Source organism: Typopeltis vanoorti, chromosome 2, assembly GCF_054136105.1.
Source record: "Typopeltis vanoorti isolate ZY-2024b chromosome 2, IOZ_Tvanoo_1.0, whole genome shotgun sequence".
NCBI lineage: Eukaryota > Metazoa > Arthropoda > Arachnida > Uropygi > Thelyphonidae > Typopeltis > Typopeltis vanoorti.
This window is the reverse complement of record NC_143550.1, coordinates 175,656,870-175,681,661: the sequence shown is the minus strand read 5'-3', so window position 1 is coordinate 175,681,661 and position 24,792 is coordinate 175,656,870. Positions and strand designations below refer to the sequence as shown.

Below are 24,792 nucleotides of genomic sequence, written 5' to 3'. Positions count from 1 at the left end.
CATATTGATTATGAATATTTCTGGCATGGATCTGTTATCTTTTGAAATTTTCATAAATTTGGTCTTTTTTTTGCATTTATATCTAATCCAAATTCTTTACCTTCTTCAATTAGTAGCTGCAGTAATTTGCTTAATTTGTTTGTTTTCTGCTATTAGAATGGTATCATCAGCATTTCTAAGATTGTTGTATTTTATACCATTGATACTAATTTCTATTTTTCATCACTGTCTCACTATAGATATTAAACAGATTTGGTGAAAGGATACTACAGCCTTGTCTAACTCCTCCTCTTGCACCATATCATAGTTTGTTTGTTAAGATCTCACAAAATTTTAATACAGATCCTTGTTATATTCTCATGATTTTTCAACTATTTTATTTGTCTTAAAGTGAAAATTTGATCCTGACGACCTCTATTTGGTCTGAACCCACCTTGTTCTTCTCCAAGTTGCCCTTCGACAATTGTCTTAGCCTCTTCTCTAGTATAGTTTTATATATATATATATATATATATGTTATATGGAATATTCAGTAAAAACATTCTTCTGCAGTTATCAGAGTAAATTTTATTTTCCTTTTTTATAGATGGGTTCTATGAGAGCTCCAGAATGCAGACTTATGACCATGCTTTCCGAATAGATAACTGAAAAAACTTTTATTACTCTGTATTTGAGCATTTCTTTTTGAAAATCATCCACTGCAACTGCCTCTCCACACATTTAATGTTTTTGATAACATTTCCTACCTCAAGTATTGCTATGTACTCCTGATTAGTCTTGAATATTTTCTACCAGTTTCCAGTTTAGTGCCCTGTTCTTGTTTCATTTAACTCTTTCAAAGTAATTACTTCAGACATCCAGAATATCTTTATCATTTTTTTTTTTTAACAGTAATCAGTTTCTATTAATAGCCTCATGAACATTTTGTCAAATTCCTGATGTTTGTGTTCTACATTTTCACTCAAATCTTCCTATGACTTTTGTTTAACAACTTTTACTCAGTGCTTTCTTTCCTTATATTTTTTTTTCTGTATTCTCTTGCAACAAATGCTTATTTACTTGCTAGGAACCTTTCTGCTTGTTTGCATTTTTTCCACAAGTCTTTAACTTCTTGTATACACCATGGAATTATTTTTTCCATCCTTCCAGATGACTTTACAACATGCCTCTCTGCCTGAATGATTTTTTTCAAACTACTTTTTTTGTTACAATATTTTTGTATTTGAACCTCTACAGTTCACCTCTACAGAACCTCTACAGTGGTATCTTTAACATAACTATACCCAAGTTAAAAATACTTTCTACATCTATATCTCCTCCGAGATTTTTATTTAATAAGGTTATAACACCTTATGGTAACTTGTTTTGGTAAAATACTTACAAGCTCTGCATTACTAAATCTTGGTATTTCTAGCCTAGCTCCCACTGATGAGACCTCAATAAAGGTCGAAACTGGTCTGGGTAGTGGCCCCTTGCCTTTAATACAAAACATCATACATCCCCTTCTTGGAGATGTGTTTTGGCATTAAGGGTAAATATTAAGATTAGTGATCAGAGCTTGCTCCACGTCTACCACGAGTTGCCTTGGTCTTGCACTACCTGTGGGATCAGCTAGTCTTGCATAAATTGCAGGCGCAAACTTGACATTTTGTCTGTTTGCTTACTTGGAAAAAATGGAGTAAAACCAGGTTTAAAATTGCTTGGTATCTTTAACATAACTCTACAGTTCACCTCAGAAGGGTGCTCCACTTTGATTCTTTTTTAAACTCTTACACATTTTTCTTATCAAAACAATATTCATTTTTATCTTGCCCAAAACTAAAAGGTACTGTTGTGTCCAGAACCAGGATGAAGATATTGCTATCAACAATGAGATTTTTCTTATTTCTTGTCTTCTCCATGTGAATTTGTACACGTCTTTATGTTATATGGTATTAGTACTGATTAGTCCTGAATAGAAATCCAGGAAGTACTTATTATTATTAGCTTTGGAAATGACTTCTATTGGGATGTATTGATCAAGTATTTTTTAGAACAACTATGTTATACCAACTACTTTCACCATCTGAGGCTGTTTGGCATCCTCAGGGTACATAACTGATATAAGGCACTTAAAGCTAAAAACTGTTAGACTATAAATCAACCGATTCCAATTATATTTGACAAAACAGAACGCGTACAATACATGCATAGCGCGTGTATGATTTCACTTGTTGTTATTTAAGAACGTTCTATAATTGGCACTATAATTCAGTTCTTGTATGTTTAGAGATCTAATAAGGGTCTTCCAGATCTTAGGCAAGATTAATCCTTGGTTCCTGTTAAGGTTCTGTACAGAACGGAACTGTTGTGGCTTCTTTAATAATTCGGGAGCAGAAATCCTCCTCTATGTAAGGAATGGAGCTTTTATCCCACTTATGATATGGTTAGTTCTTGGATGATATGGATGATTTTTAGCTTCTCTCAAAGAGCCCTTGACTCCCTGGATGTCTTAGATGATGATAATAATAATAATAATAATGATTAATTAAGTATGAATATTTATAGTGTTATATACTGCATACAATAACAGAAATCGACGTGACTAAAATGAGCTGATATTATCTGTATTCATTAATATATATACAGTCATACCCCAACTTACGCGAATCCGAAGTTACGCGGTTTCATATATGTACGTATTCCCGTCCCGCTTCACATCTCACCACTAGTCATATCTTTCGGCGCCGGCTGCATTCGCCAGTGCTGCACATGCTGTGAACAAGCATTGACGTGTTTTGCGCGGTCTCCATTCATACATGATTTTTATAGTCTGTAAACCTTGTGATTGTTTAATGTTATGTTCTTGATAAAAATTTTATCACATAAAAAATAATAATGTCGTCCAAAGGAAGCAAGTCTGATTCTTCTACAGCTAGCAAGAAAAGAAAAACATTGACTTTGGAAACAAAACTCAATATTATTAAGGATTTTGAAGGCGGAATGAAAATTTGTGAGCTAGCAAAGAAGTTTGATCTACAGGAATCCACAGTAAGAACAATCATAAAAGAAAGATTTACAGATTTTGGAGGACATAGATTCTAACGAGGAATGAATTGTAGCCACAAGGTAAGAAATAAAAAACTCATTAGCTTGCTATGTAGAAATTTTGCTTGATAAGAAAAAGACATTATGCCGTCAGACAAATCTATTAGATTTTATGAAACCATTGACATCGAAATAACTTTCTTTTTTTTATGTACAAAAAAACTACAATTATGATTATATTTCTTAAAAAATATACATGTTTTTGTAAATCTTTGGTCCCAATTAACTAATATTTTGTATGTTTGTATGCAAAATTATACCCGAGTTACACGAATTTGAATTACACGCTTTTTGTTGGTCCCACCTACTGCGTAACTTCGGGGTATGACTGTATATGTGTGTATATATATATATATATATACTTACACTGTTTTGAAAAGAAATTAGTTTTTTCAATATTTCATTTTTCAGCTTGCACACTAGGAGTTTTTTTTGTAGCTGATGAAATGGACATACTAAGAATTATAAAAATAAAATAAAATAAATATACACAACATATATAAGAAACATGAAAAACAAAAATTACAAAAATAAAAATAAATTAATCTAAGAAATATAAAAAACATTATGAAAATAAATAAAAATCTTCATTTTATGGTGCTATCTTCTATCGAAGGTCAGCAACCATCTTGGCAAACAAACTGCGTTCTTAAGTTAATCGGAGCAGTTGTGCGCTGCTCTTTCCTATCCACGTCTTGATGTTGTCGAATCATGATATTCTTTTTTTCCTCTAGTTCCTTTGCCATCAATTCTTCCTACCAAAATAGTTTGTAGAAGTTGGTATTTGCTGTTTCTCATGATGTGGCCAACATATGACGTTTTTCGTTTCTTGATTATTTGTACAAGATCTTTAGCTTTGCCAATGGATTTTAAGACATCTTCATTGGTAATTTTTTCTGTCCATGATATCTTTAGCATTCTTCTGTATAGCCACATCTCAAAGGCTTCAATTTTCTTGATGGTTGCCACCTTCAATGTTCATGTTTCAACTTCATAGAGCAGAATAAACCACACGTAGCATTTCAGCATTCTGCATCTGACTTCCATGTCTAGGTCTTTATTGCAGAATAATGTTCTCATTTTCATGAAGGACTGCTGTGCAACTTCATTCCTTGTCTTTATATCTATTTCAGGATCCCACCTTTTATTAAGCCAGAAACCAAGATATTTATATCTTGACACTTGATCAATATAGTTTTCCCATTGAGTATCAGTTTCATTGATGAGGTGGGATGTTTGCTGATTACAATGTATTTTGTCTTGTTGATGTTTATATTTATTCCGATTCTTTGGCTTTCTATGTATATTCTGTCAATGAGTTTTTGGAGATCTATAATGTTATCTGTAAATAAAAATAAGTAACATAAAAAAGTGCCAGCATCAGTGAAATAACTACCTGATGATTTAGACACATTCTATAAGGAAAAGATCAATTGACTTTAAAAACATCTAGATGGTTATTTCTGTGTTTTCACTGTTTAGTAAATAATGAAAGTTAGCAATCAATGCAAGAGTCACAAACAGCAAGCAGAAGCAGCCAGAAGAACTGCACACATATGATATAAATGATACTGCAAAATAACAATGGGACTGTTCCCTAAACAACATAATGGCAAAGAGCCATAAAGAATAATAAAACTTACTGTACCGTATCGTCTGCATGTCTTAAGTTGGGAATTCCTCCGAGGTTTCTCCTGAGATCATTTCATTAAGTGAGTTCTTACCATAAAACTGGATATGTGAATTACCTGTGCCTGTGGTCAATTTGAGGGTGTTTGAAAAAAGGAGAAGGATTTTGAGTCACCAGAAAGAAGATGAAATAATGCAAAAGGAGAAAGAAGCTGTTCTTACTTGAACAGCAGGATAGGAAACAAAAATAATACTTTTTTGGCAAAAAATGAGCAATAGAGCTAATAATAAAGTTGTGCTGGATTGATGGAAATAGACTTGCACCAATTCTTAGAGAGAACAAAAAGAACAAGTATTACTAACTGCTGTTCATGGTGTAGTCAATATGACTTTTTTTTTTTTTTTTTTTTTGTAAGTTTAAACTTTTTTACATTTCTGGTATTTTTAAAAAAATACCAGATGTGATTAGGCATTTAGTTTCCTGTAGGATAAAAGAGCATAGCATATATATATATATATATATAAATAATAATAAAAAAAAATCCCAGAAAGTTTTACCACAAAATAATATATTGATTTCTGATTTCTCAGAAATTCTAATTTCTCAGAAAAAAAGTAATATTCTGAGAAAAAAAAAAAACGATAAATAGTTGAAAACCAAACTGAGATTGAATGCAAAAAGTCTGATTAAAAACAGTGGCTTTCTCTTTCTAAATCATAAATGGATGTGGTCATTAGCCTCTATATATGAGTTGCCCTGTCATGAAGTTACTTCATGTGCAAACTTTGATTGCTTACACTTGGATAAAGGATGAAACCAAGATTATAATTTCTTGGCATCTTTAATTTATAATATAACCAAGTGAGAAAACTTTCAACATGTAGGGATAAGGAAATGGTTGTGCCACTGTATAAAGCACTGGTCAGGCCACACTTGGACTACTGTGTTCAAATCTGATCACCTGGTTTTCAGTGTGATGTGGAGACATTGTAGAGGGTCCAGAGGTGAGTGACTAAGACAATATCATGACTTTCGACTGCTAGCCATGGAAAAGTTGAAAAAAATGTGGATTGTAGATTTGGTTGATAGGAGGAAAAGAGGTGATATGATACAGACATTTAAGTTGGTGACAAGATTTTATCAGATTAATCCAGATGAGATTATAATGAGAGTAGAAGGTGAAAGGAGAAACACCAGAGATCATCCCTGGAAGTTGTGCAGGAGTAGATTTTTTACATGGAGAATTGTCAGTCAATGGAATGCATTACCAGAATATCTTGTTGATGCAAGGAGTGTTAAGGATTTTAAGATTTGATACAATAAATATGTTATCAGGTGGAATGAGCCTCCCATTATGAGTCTGCTGACTCATGGAGGGCATAATAATAATGTCCCAACCATTTCTATGAAATCCTTCTCCCAGTTAATTTCATATCTATTTCTACTCTTCTTTTGAATGATTTGATTTTTGTTTCTGCTTTTTTAATTCAAACACTAACTCTGATCAACAGAATTGTTGCTAGAATGAAAACTCTCATCCTGTATTCAACTTAAAACCCTTAACCACTATCCAAACCTTGATTCTTCAACAGGTTTCCAAGGGAGTACAATAAAAAAATTTCAAATAAAATGAAATTAACATAGCAGAAGTAGTTCAAGGCAAAAAAAAAAAAATCCACCTTCATTGCTAAGCCTACACTGCAGAGCTCATAACAGTTACAAGAAAACTGTTAATGACTTCAAATGTGATCAAAAAGAAGTTAACGGTTAGGTGTGCAATACTTTTTTGCAATTAAAATTAGAAATTATGCCATATTCTTAATAAGGTAATCACAGACTGCAACTACTGCTTTTCCGATACCTCCATAAATGACCAAGGCAAACAGAACAAGACAAAGTTTGTATCATGATGCAAATTCTGTATTCCAAGATCATCCTGCCTTATTTCTTGCAAGACAAGATATGTTTGATGATATATTCCCTTATTTTAGCCACTGTAAAACTTAATAATTCAGATTGCCTGGTCAGAAGATCAAATAAAACTCAATGTTCAAATAAATACAAAATTAATAATGGAAAAACGGAAAAAGATTATTTAATAGTATAATATTCGCCTGTGTGCCACAGGCATCTTCAGTACATTTTAAGCTCAAATTAAACAACAACTGACAATTCCAAAAAGCGCCACCTAAGTAGCTAGCGTAAGATAACTAAAAAGGTAAATAAATTTCCGAACAAAAAAAAAAAAAATTATATATACAATAAAAAGTTAGGAAAGATTAGCTGATTTATAAAGTACTATCTCCCATAAAGGTGATAGACGTAAACCATCGGATCTGTTTAAGTTAGGAGAGTGAAGTAAAGTTTCACATGTTTCTTTATAAAGACATTCCATGAGGAACCGACGTTTGTGAAGGACTTGTCTTTTTCCAATGAACTCTATGTCTGGTGATGATGGCATGTTCTGCAAGTCCAGACTGTTCAGGTTAAAGGTACTGAATATAAGACTGGTGTTCTTCTAGCCGAATAGAGGCAGATCTTCCTCTTGTCCGAAATAAAATAATATACAAGAGCAAGGAATCTGGTAGACACCTCGATCCTCTTCTCAAAAAACAGCCAACAGGTTACTTTTTGAATGTGGGAAAATTCTTTTTAATGCAAAACCTCCACATCCTAATCTTGTTTACTCTGAATTTAAAGCATTGAAATCACTTAAGAATAACAATAATTTATTTAAATTAAGGGGGATATTAAATCCCACATTGTTTCAAAACCAAATAAGAAACTCAAAGATCGGAATCAAAGAGTTTCATGCCGAATATAGTAAACTATAAAAGTATCAGCAGATACTAGCGTAAGCCATGTAGTACAAACTAGGGCAACTCGTAGCAAAGGTGGGTAAAGCTATGATCACTATTCTTAGTATTTCCCATAATGTGAAAACACATCTCCTAGGAGATGTATGATGTTATACATTATGGTGGAAGGCCACTACCGAGACCATTTTTGACCTTTATTGAGGTCTCATCAGTGAGTAGGTAGACCAAATTAATACTGAGGGTATAGTGAAAAGAACTTATATATTCTGCTATACAAGTTGTCAAACAGGTGCACCCATTAAATTACTTAAATAAAGAGCCAATAGGCTTCATTTCGGCAATGTAACATTATTTAAATTAAGGGGATATTAAATCCCACATTGTTTCAAAGCCGAATAAGAAACTCAAAGATTGGAATCAAAGAGTTTCATGCCGAATTACGGGAAATACTAAGAATAGTGATCAGAGCTTTACCCACTTTTGCTATGAGTTACCCTAGTTTGTACTACGTGCTTTGGCTTATGCTAGTATCCGCCGATACTTTTATAGTTTACTATATTCGGCATGAAACTCTTTGATTCCGATCTTTGAGTTTCTTATTCGGTTTTGAAACAATGTGGGATTTAATATCCCCTTAATTTAAATAATGTTACATAACTGAAATGAAGCCTATTGGTTCTTTATTTAAGCAACAATAATTTAATTATTACAAAAGCTGACAAAGGGAAGGCTGTAGTTATTCAAGACAGGAAGGAATATGAGAGAAAACTGTCTCTATTACTCCGTGACTATTCAACTTATATGCCTCTTACATCGGATTCTACTGGGAGTCAATTGAAGAAACTTAATTCTCTTATAGATAATGTATCTACATGGAATGAAGATCAAAAGAAAATACTTAAAACCTTCTTCAGTCGTCCACCTACATTGAATGGTCTTCCGAAAGTTCATAAACCAGGCATTCCGTTGAGGCCAGTTGTAGATTGTATAGGTTGTCCCACTTACAAAATTTTTATCAAATTTACTCACTTCTTCAACTAGAAGAGCAGATACTTATATAAAAAATATTTTGGATTTCAGACCTTCTTTTGGATGTTTCAGATATCATGATCAGTTTAGATGTTGTTTCTTTACTTACAAATGTTCCTTTATCTGGAAGCATTGAATTACTGCAACAGGAATTTCTTCCAGACATTGTAAAATTATTTGATTTTGTAATACATTCTGGTTATTTTCCCTTTAAAAATAAGTTGTATCAACAAATTGAAGGAACAGCAATGGGCAATCCTCTTTCTCCTGCTATCTCCAACTTCTTTATGGAACATTTTGAAGAACGTATCTTTGACAACATTTCTCCCAGACCTAATCATTGGTTCAGATATGTCGATGACATTTTTGCTATATGGAATGGCTTTTCTGATGAACTTCAACAGTTTCTCACTAAGTTAAATGCACTTTATCCAAGGATCCAGTTTACCCTAGAAGTAGAATCAAATAAGCAGTTAGCCTTTTTAGATCTTTTAATTCTTTGCCAACCAGATGGTAACCTACATTTCTCAGTCTATAGAAAGAAGACTCAACAGGCCATTATATCCATGCTGAATCTCATCAATATCCCAGTCAAAAGGCAGGAACTATTAAAACACTGATTCATCAGGCCCACTCCTTTTGTTCTTCAGACGATCTATTACAGAAAGAACTGCAATATATTACTTCTTCCTTTCTATTTAATGGATATAGGAATTCCTTCATCAAAAGAGCTTTGAGTAATTTTAATATGTCTTCCTCTTCAAATACAGAAGAAATAATGCTCATTCCTATCCCTTATGTACAAGGTATTAGCGAACGTATAGCAAAAGTTTTAAAACCACTGAATATTTTTGTTGCCTTTCGACCACTCAGAAAAATTTCCACCTTTTTCACTTCTCCTAAGGACAAGCTTCCATTTCTTAATCATCCAGGTGTCTACCAGATTCCTTGCTCTTGTGGATTATCTTATTTCGGACAAACAGGAAGATCTGCCTCTATTCAGCTAGAAGAACACCAGTCTTATATTCAATACCTTGAACCTGAACAGTCTGGACTTGCAGAACATGCCATCATCACTAGACATAGAGTTCATTGGAAAAAGACAAGAGTCCTTCACAAAAGTAGGTTCCTCATGGAATGTCTTTATAAAGAAACATGTGAAACTTTACTTCACTCTCCTTCACTCTCCGATGGTTTACGTCTATCTCCTTTATGGGAGATAGTACTTTATAAATCAGCTAATCTTTCCTAACTTTTTATTGCATATATAATTTTTTTGGGGGGGAAATTTATTGACCTTTTTAGTTATCTTACACTAGCTACTTAGGTGGCGCTTTTTGGAATTGACAGTTATTGTTTAATTTGAGCTTAAAATGTACTGAAGATGCCTGTGACACACCACAGGCGAAAATTATACTATTAAATAATATTTTTACGCGAGTTTTTCTGTTATTAATTTTGTATTTTTATGTCTGCTCATGGTATTCCATTATTAAAACTTTACTCAATGTTGTCTCCTGTTGTCTACATAATTGAGAAAAGGCTATGAAAAATTGTGGAAGAGAAACTTGAAGAACAAGCAAGGTTCAGGTCAAATAGAGGTTTGTCAGGATCAGATTTCACTTTAAGAGAGATAGGTGAGAAATCATGGGATAATCAATCTGTATTTAAGTTTTGTAGATCAGGAAAAGAAAAAGGATATGACAAGAGCGCTAAGAGAAAAGCTGTTCAAAATGCTACGATTATATACCAATGACACTACGATGAGGAAGTTCAGTAAGACGGGATATAAAAATGCAAAATCAGGTATGAATCAAGAATGCATGCTACCTTTATGCTATTCATTATCTATATGGATCATATTATAAAGGAAATAATATGATATCAAAATTAGAGAATGTTCAGGGCTTGAAAAATGCACTAGTTGGTGATAACTGAGAATCTTTAGTGAATGAGTAAAAAAAATCAGACGAGGAGTTTCGGTTTAATAGTATCTGCAAACATCGTTCAACAGCTGATCATCTAGCCTGATTGGAAGCATTCATTAGAGATGCCGTCCCAAAATGCAAACAGTATCAGTTTTCACTGATATGGAAAAGCATATGACACTATTTGGAGATCTACATACTTGGGAGGAAATCTCCCTCTCTCTCTCTGACTGTATACCCAAGAGGAGGGCAGTTCAGTTTTTAGTGTCCCACTTTTTTTTTGCACTCAAGATTAAGTTGATAGCCAAACAACATCCTCCAACTCTTATTAATGCCCTCTATGTACATGACTTCATCATCTTCTGTCATTCATGTAATATGAGGGTTATAGGAAGACAACTTCAGCAAGCAATTGACATCTTTCAAAATGGGTGCTTTCATAGTGAAGAATTTATGGAGACACGACACATGAATAATTACTTTACTTAACATAATAATTACTTTACTTAACATTAGGAAAGTAACATTCGATGTTTCAACCCCTGTACTGAGGTCAACTGCCTTTTTCACTACTCTCTTTGCTCATGTACTTCGCTCAGGGTATTTCGTGTGGCAAAATAATTTTTACCCATGGGCTCACCCCCCCCCCCCCAAAAAAATAGGTAACTTTTACATGGAAGACTTTGAGCAACAAGATCTAGATTCAGCCAACTGAAAGCCCAAAGTGGCTGAGATATGTTGATGATATTTTTGCCATTTGGCCCTATGGCTGAAAAACATTAAATACATTCCTAAGCCACCTGAACAAACAACACAAACGTATCCAATTCACCATCGAAATCGAAAACAACTTTCTTACTTTTCTAGACACCCTCATCACGTCTTCTCTCAGGCTGTTTCTCCTTCACGAACATACACACACAGGCCAATATGCATAAAAATTCATACCACCATCCAACACAAAAACTAGGAGTCATCAGCACATTCAAACTAAGAACCCTAAAAATTTGCTCCAATGAATAAGCTCTGAACCAAGAATTTGAAATCATTAACCGAACATTTGTAAAAAATGATTAGAATAAAAAAATGGTTCACAAGATCCTCCTTAAGAATGCCACTAAAAACAAAAAAGATTACAAGAATGCCATAGCCATACCCTACATTAGGGGCATTTCAGAAAAAATAGATAGAACACTACTTAAATACAACATTAAGACTACCTTCAAACCCCCGACAAAATTAAGAAATTTACTTAGCTCTTCCACACCTGGCCCACCCAGGGGTTTACAGAATTCAATGTACCTGCCCACCTTATATAGGGGAAAGAGGATGCACCATCCCAATCAGAAAAGATGAACACAGACGACACATTAAATACCTCTACTATGGCAAAACAGGCCGATCACACCATGCACTCGAAACATGCCGCAGAACTGACTGGAAAGGCACCAAGTCCCTACACCGCACCAAAACCTGGTTTGAAAGAATATTCAAAGACGCTTGTGAAATGCTGAAACATTAACCAAACCTGAACAAAAATGATGGATTAATCATTCCAAGAATGTGGAAGACCCATCTGCAATCTGTATAGCAACAAGAACAAGCCCAAACGGAAGAAAATCTCAATACGAGAGGACTTCAGAAATGCTTAATGTAGTTCCATTTATATTTTATTTTTTATTAAAAAATTTTTATTTGTTTTATTTATTTATTTTTATTTTATTTAATTAATTAATTAATTTTTTTGCACAGGAGGTCAGGCTAGGTCAGATGATTAACAAGCATTTAGATTCATCTTACTTTTATATAGTGCAGTGTCATGTAGCTTATGTCTTATACATATGTATTTTTCCTGAATACAGAGGTCGAAACATCAAATGTTACTTTCCTAATGTCAAGTAAAGTAATTATTATAATGTGTGTTGTGTCTCTATAAATTCTTCACTATGAATGCTGACCGCCATGTAACCTAAAAAAAATTGAGGGTTGCAAATAGGTTCAGATTTTCACAACTGAACAGAGTTTGTGTGCATTTTTGCTGCAGATGTGGTTTTAATCCTGTCTAGAACTCGGACTAGTACAAACTAATGCCAGTTGCCCCAGAAGCCAAGTTCTTGGGACTCATATGTGAAGTTTCTTTCCTCATATATGCCAGTTACAAAATAAGCACCATAAACTAATGAATATCCTTTGCACCCTATCTTCCACCTCCTGAGGAACTGACAGATATTCTTTGCTTCAATTGTACTGGACGATGATTAGATTAAAACTTGATTATGGGCCACAAGTTTAAACCTCGGCCAGAGATGGTACCCTGCAATGAATAGACCCTATTCAATCAAATCATAAGAACTACAAATGGAGCATTTTGAACTTCACTGATTCTTAGTCTATACATCGAGGTAAAGGGACCACCTTTGTCCTTCGATATTAACAGCTGTTTCTATTATACACTATGAAAATAAAATCCTTGCAAGACTATCACATGCCCAACTAATATTTTTGCCCATAATGGGAGTATCTGCATAATGCACCCATCAGACTGCAATAAGACCCTTTGACATACAAGGTTTTTTTTTTTTCAAACCCTTTGGTTTGCAAAAAAAAGCTCTTACAAGCTCTATTATTATTATTATTATTTTATTATTATTACGGGTATCTCCATGGAGTCAGTAGACTCATCGCAGGAGACCCAAACTAGCAAAACAATATCTGTCATATCTCTTCTTGAATTCATTTACAGACAAAGAGCTCACAACTAAGTCAGGCAATGAATTCCACTCATTCACCACAATCCAGGCAAAAAACCTTGTTCTGACACCTTTGTTAACTACACTCTTCTTTAATTTCCAGAGATTACCTCTTGTTCTTCCATCACTATCTCACAGCTGAAACATTTCCCCTGCATCAATCCTATAAAAACCTTTCAGTAATTTCAATGTTTCTATCATATCCCCCTCTTCTTCGTCTATCAACCAATCTCTGCAATCCACAAGCTCTCAATCTATCAATGTAGGGAGCATTTTTTATATCATTCACCAACTTGGTCACTCTTCTCTGAACCCTCTCCACAGCCTCCTCATCTCCAAGGAATCCAGGTGACCAGACCTGAGCACAGTAATCCAAATGTGGAAGTATCAATGCTTTATAAAGGGGAATAATAACCTCTTTATCTCTGGATGTTGGTGTGTTCCTCAACAACCAAGTAATCCTATGTGCAATCTTGGACACCTTAGCAATGTGTCCTCTGAACTTCATCTCCCTATCTACCAATACCCCTAGGTCCCTAGCCTCATCAATCTCTTAGAGTACCTTTCCATCGATGTAGTACACAGCTGGTAATCTTTTAATCCCAAAATGTATGACTTTCCACTTTTCCACATTGAACTGACATCCATTATCTTTTGCCCATTTTACCAGCTTATTTAAATCCTCCTGCAAACTTTCAACATCAGCTTGATTTTTTATTGCACTACACAACTTTGCATCATCAGCAAACAACTGAACATCTCCCTTTAAGCCATTTCCTATATCATTTATATACAAATTAAACAACATTGGCCCAAGCACAGAGCCCTGAGGCACACCACTGGTCACCTGCCTCATTCTGGACTCGGCTCCTCCATACACCACCTTATGGTATCTCTCCCTGAGCCATTCTCCTATCCATATCACCAATTTAATATCCATTCCCATCTGCTCCAATTTGCGTAACAGTGTTCTATGGGGTATCCTGTCAAAATCCAGAAGTACCACTGTGTAGCCAGCTCCTTTGTCCAACTCAGATGTTATTCTATTATGAATAGTTAATAGATTGCTAAGGCAGAATCTACCTTTAACAAAACCATGTTGGCCTCTATAGAGTATCATATCCTGATCCACCCATTCTTGAATTTTGTCTTTAACCAACTTTTCCAATACTTTTACTACAACTCCTGAGATGGTGATTGGTCTGTAATTAATGAAATAAAACAAAGGAACCACTTTGCCTAACTTCCGCTCCCTAGGGACCATACCAGAGTTCAAACTTAAATTAAATATCCAAGTAAGAGGGGTTGACAATTCATTTGCACATTCACGCAACACCCGAGCTGATATTCCATCTAACCCTACAGCAGTGTTTGCATTTAAATTTTGCAATATATTTAATACCTCTGATTCTTTAGCTTCAATTCTCACATTAGGTATTGCTACAGGTATAGAGATATCCTCGCTCAGGTGATAGACTTTTGAAAAGTGATCACTCAGTAACGCGACTATGGGTGTCCTGATCGCCTTTCTCCTTGTAAATTCTCCATAACATTTTCTTTTTTTGCAGATCAAGCTTGATACTACTGCTCATCCATCTAATGCCTGCCTTGTTTGACCTCCTGACCATGGGGACACAATCTGATATTACTTTCCTCAGATACCCGCTGATTTTATCCCAAGCACTGCTAACATCTTTCCCTTGCAATATGTTCTGCCATGGGATAGCTGCAAGCTCACTCCAAAGCTTGTTATAATTGCCTAACCTGTAGTTCCGTATATACCCCTTCTTAACAGAAAAATCCACAGATTTTGCAACCTCCCAAGTCAATACCACATGATCGCTTTCACCAATTGGAGGTAATGAGGACACCTTACTTATGCATATAACCTCTGAACCAATAACCAGGTCCAACACTCTCACACCACGTGTCCCTTCAGTTATGTGCTGTTTCAAGTAATTATCTCGTAGAAGATGAATGGACTCCATTTCCTTTTTGCTACGTGATATTTCCTCCTTTCAATTGATATCACCATAATTAAAATCCCCCATAATAATCACTAAGCCTTCACTCTGTTTTGCTGATGCATGAATTCAATATCTCCCCCTGTGCTCCCTGGCCTATAGCAGCATCCAACTGTATATTTGGTTGCGTTGGTCACTATTTCGCACCAGACGGCCTCAAATAAACTCTCATTCACATGTCTAACATCTTGATATACTACTTTCTTTGGCTGCAACACATCAGCTATCATCAACAGTACTCCTCCTCCTGTTCTATCTTCTCTATCCTCCCTGAAAATACTGTACCCATCACATTCAATTCCTGTGACCACATCTGCTGACAGCCAAGTTTCACTAATGCCTACAACTTTTGGTGAGATTTCACTGACTAATGCCAAAAATTCTTCTCTCTTATTTCGAATGCTTCTAGCACTGGTATACAAAAATTGCAGATTCCCTCTAGATCTTGTACTGGCTTTAGAACTGATATATAAGTCACTACCTTCTGTAGTCCTATGCCAATTTTTATCCCCTCTCTTCTGCAATTTATTCTGCATATAAGGATCAATAAATATACAATCAGTGCTAAAGTTTCTCTCTCTTACACTCAGCCTTTTCAATATTAGTTTCCCTGCCCAATAACTTCAACTTGTTCAGAAAACAATAACTTCTTTTTTTGCACATTCTTGCAATCATATCATTCATTATCATTGCTCGTCTACTTAACTCGTAATTGTCAAAATGAGGCAGCACACACACTATCCTCCCATTGACACTTTTCCTCTTCACAATATCTAATAATGTTCTTAAATCTTTTCCTACCCGATTTATACTACCTCTCAGGTCATTTGTACCCACCATAACTATCATCTTGTCTGCTTCATGCCCTCTCTTTATTGCTAAAGCCACTCTTTCTATTGTCCCATCAGCCAAGCACTCCTCATGCATACCACTCTCCATACCCTTAATCAGAGAATCACCATATATCTTACCACTCTTAACTTCATTCAAGTCCACACTCATGGACTCATTCTCTACGCTATTCAGCATGACTCTCCCAGCTTCATTACTCAACGCTCTATTACTTACCCCCCCCCCACTCTCACTACATCTCGTTTCTTCTAGGCCACTTGTGGTTTTATTTTGTTGACTCCCAATCACTCCCATACTATTTATTACTGCATCATTCACCAAAGACTCACCCATATGTAATCCTGTTCTAGTTACTTCAGCTAAAGTAATCTCTGTAGCCCTAATTTCTCTGTTTAACACATTAAACTCAGCTTTAACTTCCAGTATCTCCTTACTGAGCACACTTCCACTTCCTCATGAAGAAGATGAAGGTCATTTTTCATTTTCATAAACTCCCGTCGAAGTTCTTCCGCTATGGTCCCAATGTTAGCTTCCATTCCTAAATGCTCCAGCCTATCCCGACACTTCTCACATACGTCGACATTTTTGTTCTTCTCATTTAGCCAGACCGACCACAGATCCTTCACATTTTTCGGCACATACATGTAGCAGTTTCCGCAATGCATCCATTGTGAAAAATCTAACGCTGAGCCAGCCTTTCGTGTAGAAGTCCTGCGCACCGCTGACGTACGTTTCTTGTTGGACGCCATCTTTACACGTTGAAATAGTGAAACAAACGGCAGTGAAAACACAATATATACAACACAGTTCCAAACAATAACACCACTGAAGGACACTTGTATCTAACCGATGCACAACTGCAGCACAATTTTCCTTTCTCTATATATATTGAGGCAGATAACATAGCACAGATGCCACCACATATGCTACTGGCATGGCATCAATACATATAACCACGCAGCTTTTCTCTTTCGGCATGCTACCCAATACCCCTCCTGTTGTCTATCAGAACCACATTCAAGCGCACAGAAAGAAATACTCGGGTTTTCCACCTATCTACAGAGATGATTCAAAATTAGAAGATCTAGTGGGATCTACTCCCAGTGGAATGTAACAACTTTACTGTTGGGCTGTCTGTATATGATAACACTTGCTTTAAACACACAAGACTATAATTTTAGCAAAGGTGAATTATATATATACAGATTCATAATGTTCTCGACAGGCAATAAGATGTCTAAAGCTACAGAAACATCCAGGACTCTTTCGAATCCAACATGTCTTCTTTCATAGTTGTGGACTTGGATGTATGCTGCTTCTGTTGGATTCCAAGCCACAATGAGATTAAGGAAAACAAGTCTGCTAATACTGCAGCTAGATCAGCTTGTTTCTCAAGCTTCCACTATCTGCTTATCCTATACACCAGTTACTGGCAGATCATCAAGATACAAATTTTTATCCCAGTGGTAGAGAGATCAACAAGTGTCGTAATAAAATCAAGTCCGAAATCAAATAGTGGCAAGTTAGTTTACAAATGGACTTTACAGAGGAAGTTCTTGCTCAGCTCCATATAGGTCACAGTCATCTTACACATTCCTTCCTATTAAGGGGGAGGGATGACATGCCTATGAGTATGTTCCATGATACTAGACTAAACATCATTCGTGTTAATTGACTGCCCTCATTTCATCAATGAGCGCACTCACTATCTTAGTCATTCATATTTTAAATTTTTTACAGAAAAGCAACACACACACACACATCTTATATAAATTATGTACATATTAGTTTTATTAGTTTCATTTAGTGTATATATGCTTTTAACACCTAATTTTTTATGAATATTTTGAAAATATTTTTATACTTATTTTTATACTCCTCTTTATTTGTTTCTACACACATTTTACATTGTTTTTACATACTGATTTATATTCTGGAGGTTGTTGAAAAAGCTCAGAAATGGATGAAAAAGTGCTGTAAACGGAACTAGAGATGATAAAGGTGACATGAAAACTGGAGAAAAAAGATATCCTTGATGTATGGGGTAATTACTTCGAACAACTACTAAATGAAATAATTAGCGACAGCATAGTGGTAAAAACACACTCAACAGGCATGCAATCAGGAATATGTATCCACATTAGAAGTAGAAAGAGCCATCACAAGCCTGAAATGTGGAAAGGCAGTTTGAATAGATGATATTCAACCAGAAATGCTCAAGTATGGAGGAATAAAATTCTTACAGTGGCTACACTGCATAATTCAGAAGGCCTGGACAGAGGGACGAATTCCAGATGATCGGAGTAGAGCTCTCATTGTACCCACATATAAAAAGGGAAATAAAACTGAATGTGAGTATTACAGAGATATTTCCCTACTGAGTGTTCCTGGTAAGATTTATGCAAGTATACTTGAGAAACGGTTGAGAAGGATTGTGGAAGGAAGCTTGGTGAAGAACAAGCTGGATTCAGGACAAACAGAAGTTGTCAGGATCAGATTTTCACTTTAAGACAAATAGTTCAGAAATCATGGGAATATAACAAAGATCTGTATTTAAATTTTATAGATCTGGAAAAGGCATATGCCAAGAGAAAAGCTATTCAAAATGCTACAGTTGTATGGTGTCAATGGGGCATTATATCAACCAATACTTAGTCTTTATTTGACATGTAAGTCAGCAGTTAGAATTGAAGGAAGTACAAATGTGTAGAAAGGCTTGTGTTCATCGTACATGTTGATTAATTTTGATGGTATATATTAGAACACAGAATGATAAGTAAATAATTATTTATCGACTTATTGCTGATATTTTGCTGGTGTTATAACCAGCATCTTCAGGCACCTTCTATGTTTAAAAAAAAAAAAAAACGGAGAGAGAAAGCAGGTATTAGTTATGTCTTAGGGTGACTGTCTCCCAAATCTTAGGCAAATTTATACAGCCATATTTGTTGAGATTCAGAATATGTTTCAAGACTTCTGTTGCTTCTAAGAACAATCTCTCTGACTTGTAAAAACTTCTGCGCAGTACTTTTGTTTTCTTCCAGCTGATACTGTGTGCAGGAGTATCCAAAGCATGGTGTACTAGGCCTGACTTGCGGATGTATTTTTTGTGTTCATCGATGAGGATGTCCACAGTTCTTCCTATTTGACAATAGTAAGCTTGATCACACGAGCAGGGTACTTCGTAGACTCCTGGATGAGATAAAGGAGAGATGCTGTCCTTGCGTGAACAGATGGTTGCTAATTTGACACACCGTCTGAATACAGTGTGTAGTTGAAGTTGATTGAGCACTCTAGATATCTTTTCCGATGTGCCTTTAATGTATAGGATTGCGACTATTTTGTTGTAGTTCTCTGTGGTGGATAGGGAGGGCTTTCTTGGGAGCATTTAGTATTTTGTGTATCTTATGGGGATTATAGCCATTGGCTAAGGTGTGGCGTAAGTGAGCCAGTTCAGCAGCAAGAGCATTGTCATTGGAACAGATTGCTCTTGCTCTGTGGGTTAGCGTTCAATTGTGTAAATATCTCCTTGTATGTGTGGGTTTTTTAAAAACTGAGAATGATAAGGAACCATCTGGAAGAAGTGTGATTAGTGTATTCTGGAAGGGCAGACAGTTATTAGCTTCGAGTTCCATTGTAATATATTTAGTTTAATCCTTTATCCAAGTGTAGGCAAACAAAGTATGCACCTGAAAATATCTTCAGGACTAAGGCAAGGTGGTACATTTGTTGGCAACTCGTAGTAAAGGTGGACCAAGCGCTCATCTCTCCTTGTCTTAGTATCTCCCATAATGCAAAGGACATCTCCTTGCAGACATGTATAATGCTACGCATTAAGGGAAGGGCCACTACCCAGACCGGTTTCAACCTTTATTGAGGCCTCGTCAGTGGGAGGCAGACCCAGAAGTGGTGATACCAAAGAAGAAGCAATGGAGAGGTCATATTTACCTATACAAGTTGCCACAGGTGTACCACCTTATTATTAAATTACTTTGGATTTAGAGAAAGATGTTGGAAGTTTATTTTGCACTTGGTTAGACTATAATAAATTTAGTTTAATCCTTTATCCAACTGTAGGCAAACAAAGTTTGCGCCTGAAAATATCTCCATGACTGAGGCAAGGTGGTACATTTGTTGGCAACTCGTAGTAAAGGTGGACCAAGTTCTCATCTCTCCTTGTCTTAGTATCTCCCATAATGCAAAGCACATCTCCTTGCAGACATGTATAATGCTATGCATTAAGGCCACTACCCAGACAGGTTTCAACCTTTATTGAGGTCTCGTCAGTGGGAGGCAGACCCAGAAGTGGTGATACCAAGGAAAAAGCAATGGAGAGGAAAATCTTTCTCTAAATCCAGAGTAATTTAATAATATGGTGGCAACTCGTATAGGTAAATATGACCTCTCCAGGAATATAGAAAGTTTTCTATATTCTTACCTATTTTCATAGTTTTAGTCTTTTTATTGCTGATTTTCATGCCAAACTTGTTGTAGCTATTACATAATTTAGTCAGAGAATCCTGGAGACTTGACTGGATGTGTTTAGGAGTACAACATCTGCATAAAGCAAAGAACTAAGTTTGATATCTACAATTCTAATATTAGGTTTAGTGCCACTTTCTTTCATAATGTGATCCATATAGATGAGGAATAACAGTAGAGATAATGAGCATCCTTGTCTTACACCTGAATTTTACATCAAACCATCTTCCTGTATTCCCTTAAATTCTAACTGCTCACTTACAAAAATATAGATTGTGTATTGCACTATATTGTATTTCATTTACCAAATAATAACTGTAGTGTTTTGAAAAGCTTTTCTCTTGTTTTGTTTAACAGTTTTTCAAAGTAATTACTCCAGGCATCTAGGATGTCACTTAAACAGAATGGGCGAAGAAAGATTAGCAAAAACAAGTGTTCTCTGAAAGGTTGGCAGGAAAACAACCCAGAGGAAGACCAAGATATAGGTGGATCGATACGGTACAAAGTGCCTTAAACGATAGAAATATAAGATCTGATAATGTTGGAGTCTTGACAACTAACAGAATGATTTGGAGGAAAATTGTAGATAGGAAGTTAGTAATGATGTAATTTTTTTCATGTAGTACTATCATATCCTGTACACACCTTGAGGGTACATGTCAGGAATTTGATGATGATCTAGGATGTCCATATCTAGTTTTCATGTCATCTTTATCATTTTTGTAATATAAGCACATAAACACAAGAAAGATATTTAATTAACCAAATATTTTGGTCTGGAAATAGCAGACCATCTTCAGTGGCACTACAAGAACAGTTTAAAAAAAAAAAAAATACAAGGTGGAATACTAACAATAGATCATTTAAAAATAGAACAAGCCATGTGATGTTATATCACTAAGTATTAAAGGGAATATTTTCAAGCAGAGACATGATTGAAATAAAGATATTAATTAATAATATTAAATAATAAAATTAATATGAATTAATGAGTTATCCTGATTAGACTTTACCAGATTTTTTGATATAGATATACAGTCATTCCAATTCAGGTTAGGACGATAGAGTAAGGCCTCTACGCTTTCTTTGAATAAAAGTTCAAATTTAGAACAGGATCTATGTAAGAGGCGAGTTTTTGACTTTGTACAAGTCAATATTTCTCTCTTGTAAATCTAGACTTAGTTCACTAAGTTCGTGGAGAGCATAACACATAAGGTCCAAATCAAGAACAAACTCGCATGACCTTATTTTTCTTAAAAGGCCCTCATAAAGAAAGCGATCTGTTTTGCTTCTTCTGCTGTCTTCTTTTGCCTCCAGAAAGTGATGGAAGAGGGCTTCAAAACTGTTTCTGCCACACTGCAGAAACAGTGCGAAAGCTAGATGCAACCAGTGAATGCTTAATATTCTGCCAATTTTAAGAAGTTGAAGTTCTAGAGTAGCTGCACATTCCTGTAGTTCCCTAACATTCTTAGGTGAAGCATGATAAGTCACATAAAGTTTGTCCATGAAACTCTTAAAGTGATTCACTCCTGCCACATTGTTCACTGTGTCACTAACAGACAATTCGAGGCAATGGCTAGCACAATGCCAGAAAATAACACTAGGAAACTTCTCTTGCATTAGCCTCCTTACACCATTACGCACACCAAACAACACGGCTGTACCATCACAAGTTACAGACAATAAATATTCCTTTAAGTAATCTGGGATAATCCTAAACACTCAAGATGACTAATTAAAGAGTTTAGAATTCCTTTAGCAGTTACTATCTGATAATTCGATCAAATCTAGGAAAAGACTCACAGGAGCCATAAGTTCAGGAAGAACTACATGAACAATAACAATCAATGCTGTTGTGTTACTCACAGTTTTCGATTCATCAATAAGCAACAATATTTTGTTCTTGGAGTTCACTATATTGTCTATTAATGTTTTTCTCATTTCATTTGCGATATAGCTCACAATGTTAATGCAAGCATTTGCAGAATTAAGAATATATCCCATGTCTAGGCCATGATTGATTTCTCCTCGCAACTATGTAAGTGGTTTGAAACACTTTTTCCTGTTACGTCTCTATTATGAGACAAAGCATTTAGGAAAACTTTCTCTAATGTTTCGTTTTTTTGCTTCAGATTTTATTTTTTGGCACGCTTTGTGCGCTGCACTCTCCTTATAATCATAAATCTTTTTTTATAATGACATTAACTGTTGTTTACGAGATTCTCCAAAATGACTGATTTTACCATTTGCCCACTCTACTGAAATTTTTGATCCCATGTGTTTATCGATGGCAAGACTTCCGACATCACGACACACTTTACAGCCCAACATTTTATTCTTGACATACAGCACTCGTTTCTCTCGCAGAAGTTATTTTTCTGCAAAAGTGTCCAACATTCAGGCCAATCATCATCAGAATCTGCTTCCTTTTGACCATGTTGCTGCAGAGTGAATATAGAACTGATAAACTGATATTGGAAGCAATCGGAAGTGAACACAACTTCCTATTTCCAATTGCGTAACAACCTATGAAACAGGAACGCAGAGTACCAACTTATGAGTAATCAAAGCTGAAAATTCAATTCGTGAACACAGTACCATCCACTGAAATATTTATAATACATTTTGATGTCAATAAATCGCAAATTCTTAAAACCTTAAGGGGAAAAAAAGGTACTGGTACTGCGTACCGTTGTGTACTGCTAGAAAAAAAGCACTGACCAAAATGCACCTGAAAACTTTATGGTCAGTAATGGTGGTTTAAATGTGAGTAGTGAAGCTGCTGAAATGTATCCAAATTTACTCAAAGAAATTATTAATGAATATGGATTTATGGTGCAACAAGTTCTTTATGTCAGGCTTACTATTGGGGCTGGGGGGGGGGGATTCAGAACACATGTACATTTTGAAGGAATTAAAAAAAAAATTTGGTTCCAGAGTTGCTTAAGACAGACTCAGTCTTCTGCTTGGTTTATCATTCTGAGAATTCCTGTGCATTAAAGAGTAAGCACAACTCCTCCCATTTGTTATTATTAGGATTCCATGGAGTCACAAGACTCATCATGGCAGGCCCATCCTAGAAAACACAAAGTCTATCATACCACTCCTTGAACCCATTAACCGTTCATGCTCTCACCACTATTATGCAATGCATTCCACAGATCAACCACCCTCTATGCAAAGAAACCACTCCTCACTCACAACTTCCTTTCATAACTTTCGGGAATGGCCTGTTGTCCTTGCTCCTTTCCCATGTTCCTGGTGTCAACCCTATAACTACCTCTCAACAGTTTAAAAGTTTCAATCATATCACTTCTCCTTCTTCTACCTACCAAACTCTGCAGTCCACATTCTCTTAGGTTATCCTCATAACTAGCATTGTACAGTCCTGATATCATCTTTATTATCTGCCTCTGCACTCCTTCCACTCCTTTCATATCCTGCACTCTGCACGTCCCCAGGATATGAAAGGGATAAATTAATTTATCCCTTTCATATCCTGGGGACCATATCTAAGCACAATAGTCAAGTCAAGGTGTGGTCTGATCAGGGCTCTACACAATGGAATGACAACTCTATTATTTCTGCAGGTCCTAAGCATCAGCAATCCTCTGGATTGCCTTCTTCATCTTTGCAATATGTTCCCTGAATTTCAGGTTTCTGTCGATTATCACCCCGAGATCCTTTGCCTCCCTCACTTCCTCCAATAGAGTATACAGCCTCCCATCAATGTATCCAAAACTTAACATTTAGTTGAATTAAACTGACATACCCCCCCCCCCATTCATTTCCCCATCTGTCCAGTTCATTCAAATCCTCTTGAAGGGCTACCACATCTGAACTATTACTAATAACCCTCCCAGCTTCATATCAGCCGCAAACAACTGAACATCCCATTACAATCCACAGCCAATGTCACTGATATAAAGGTTAAAAATACAGGTCCCAGTACTGAGCTCTGTGAGACACCACTTGTAACCTTCTTCCTTGATACTCCTCATACACAACTCTCTCATACCTATAACATAGCCAATCCCAAATCCATAAACGTGTGTACAGACATGTGTTCGTCGTACATGTTGTTTATTTTTTAACCGTATATATTAGAACACCGAATAATAAGTAAATAATTATTTATTAACTTATTGCTGATATTTTGCTGGTGTTATAACCAGCATCTTCAGAGCACAA

The 24,792-nt window shown here is 35.7% G+C and overlaps 1 protein-coding gene across 2 annotated transcripts in view; it reads right to left on the bottom strand.

Moving 5' to 3' along the window:
- Positions 1-24,792, bottom strand: part of LOC150109684 (uncharacterized) — a 193,083-nt gene that overhangs the window by 78,657 nt on the left and 89,634 nt on the right. For both annotated transcript variants that reach the window (XM_090409689.1, XM_090409694.1), the window contains exon 5: positions 3,454-3,542. In XM_090409689.1, the coding sequence (XP_090265815.1) occupies positions 3,454-3,542 (89 nt within the window). The remainder of the gene's footprint in view (positions 1-3,453; positions 3,543-24,792) is intronic.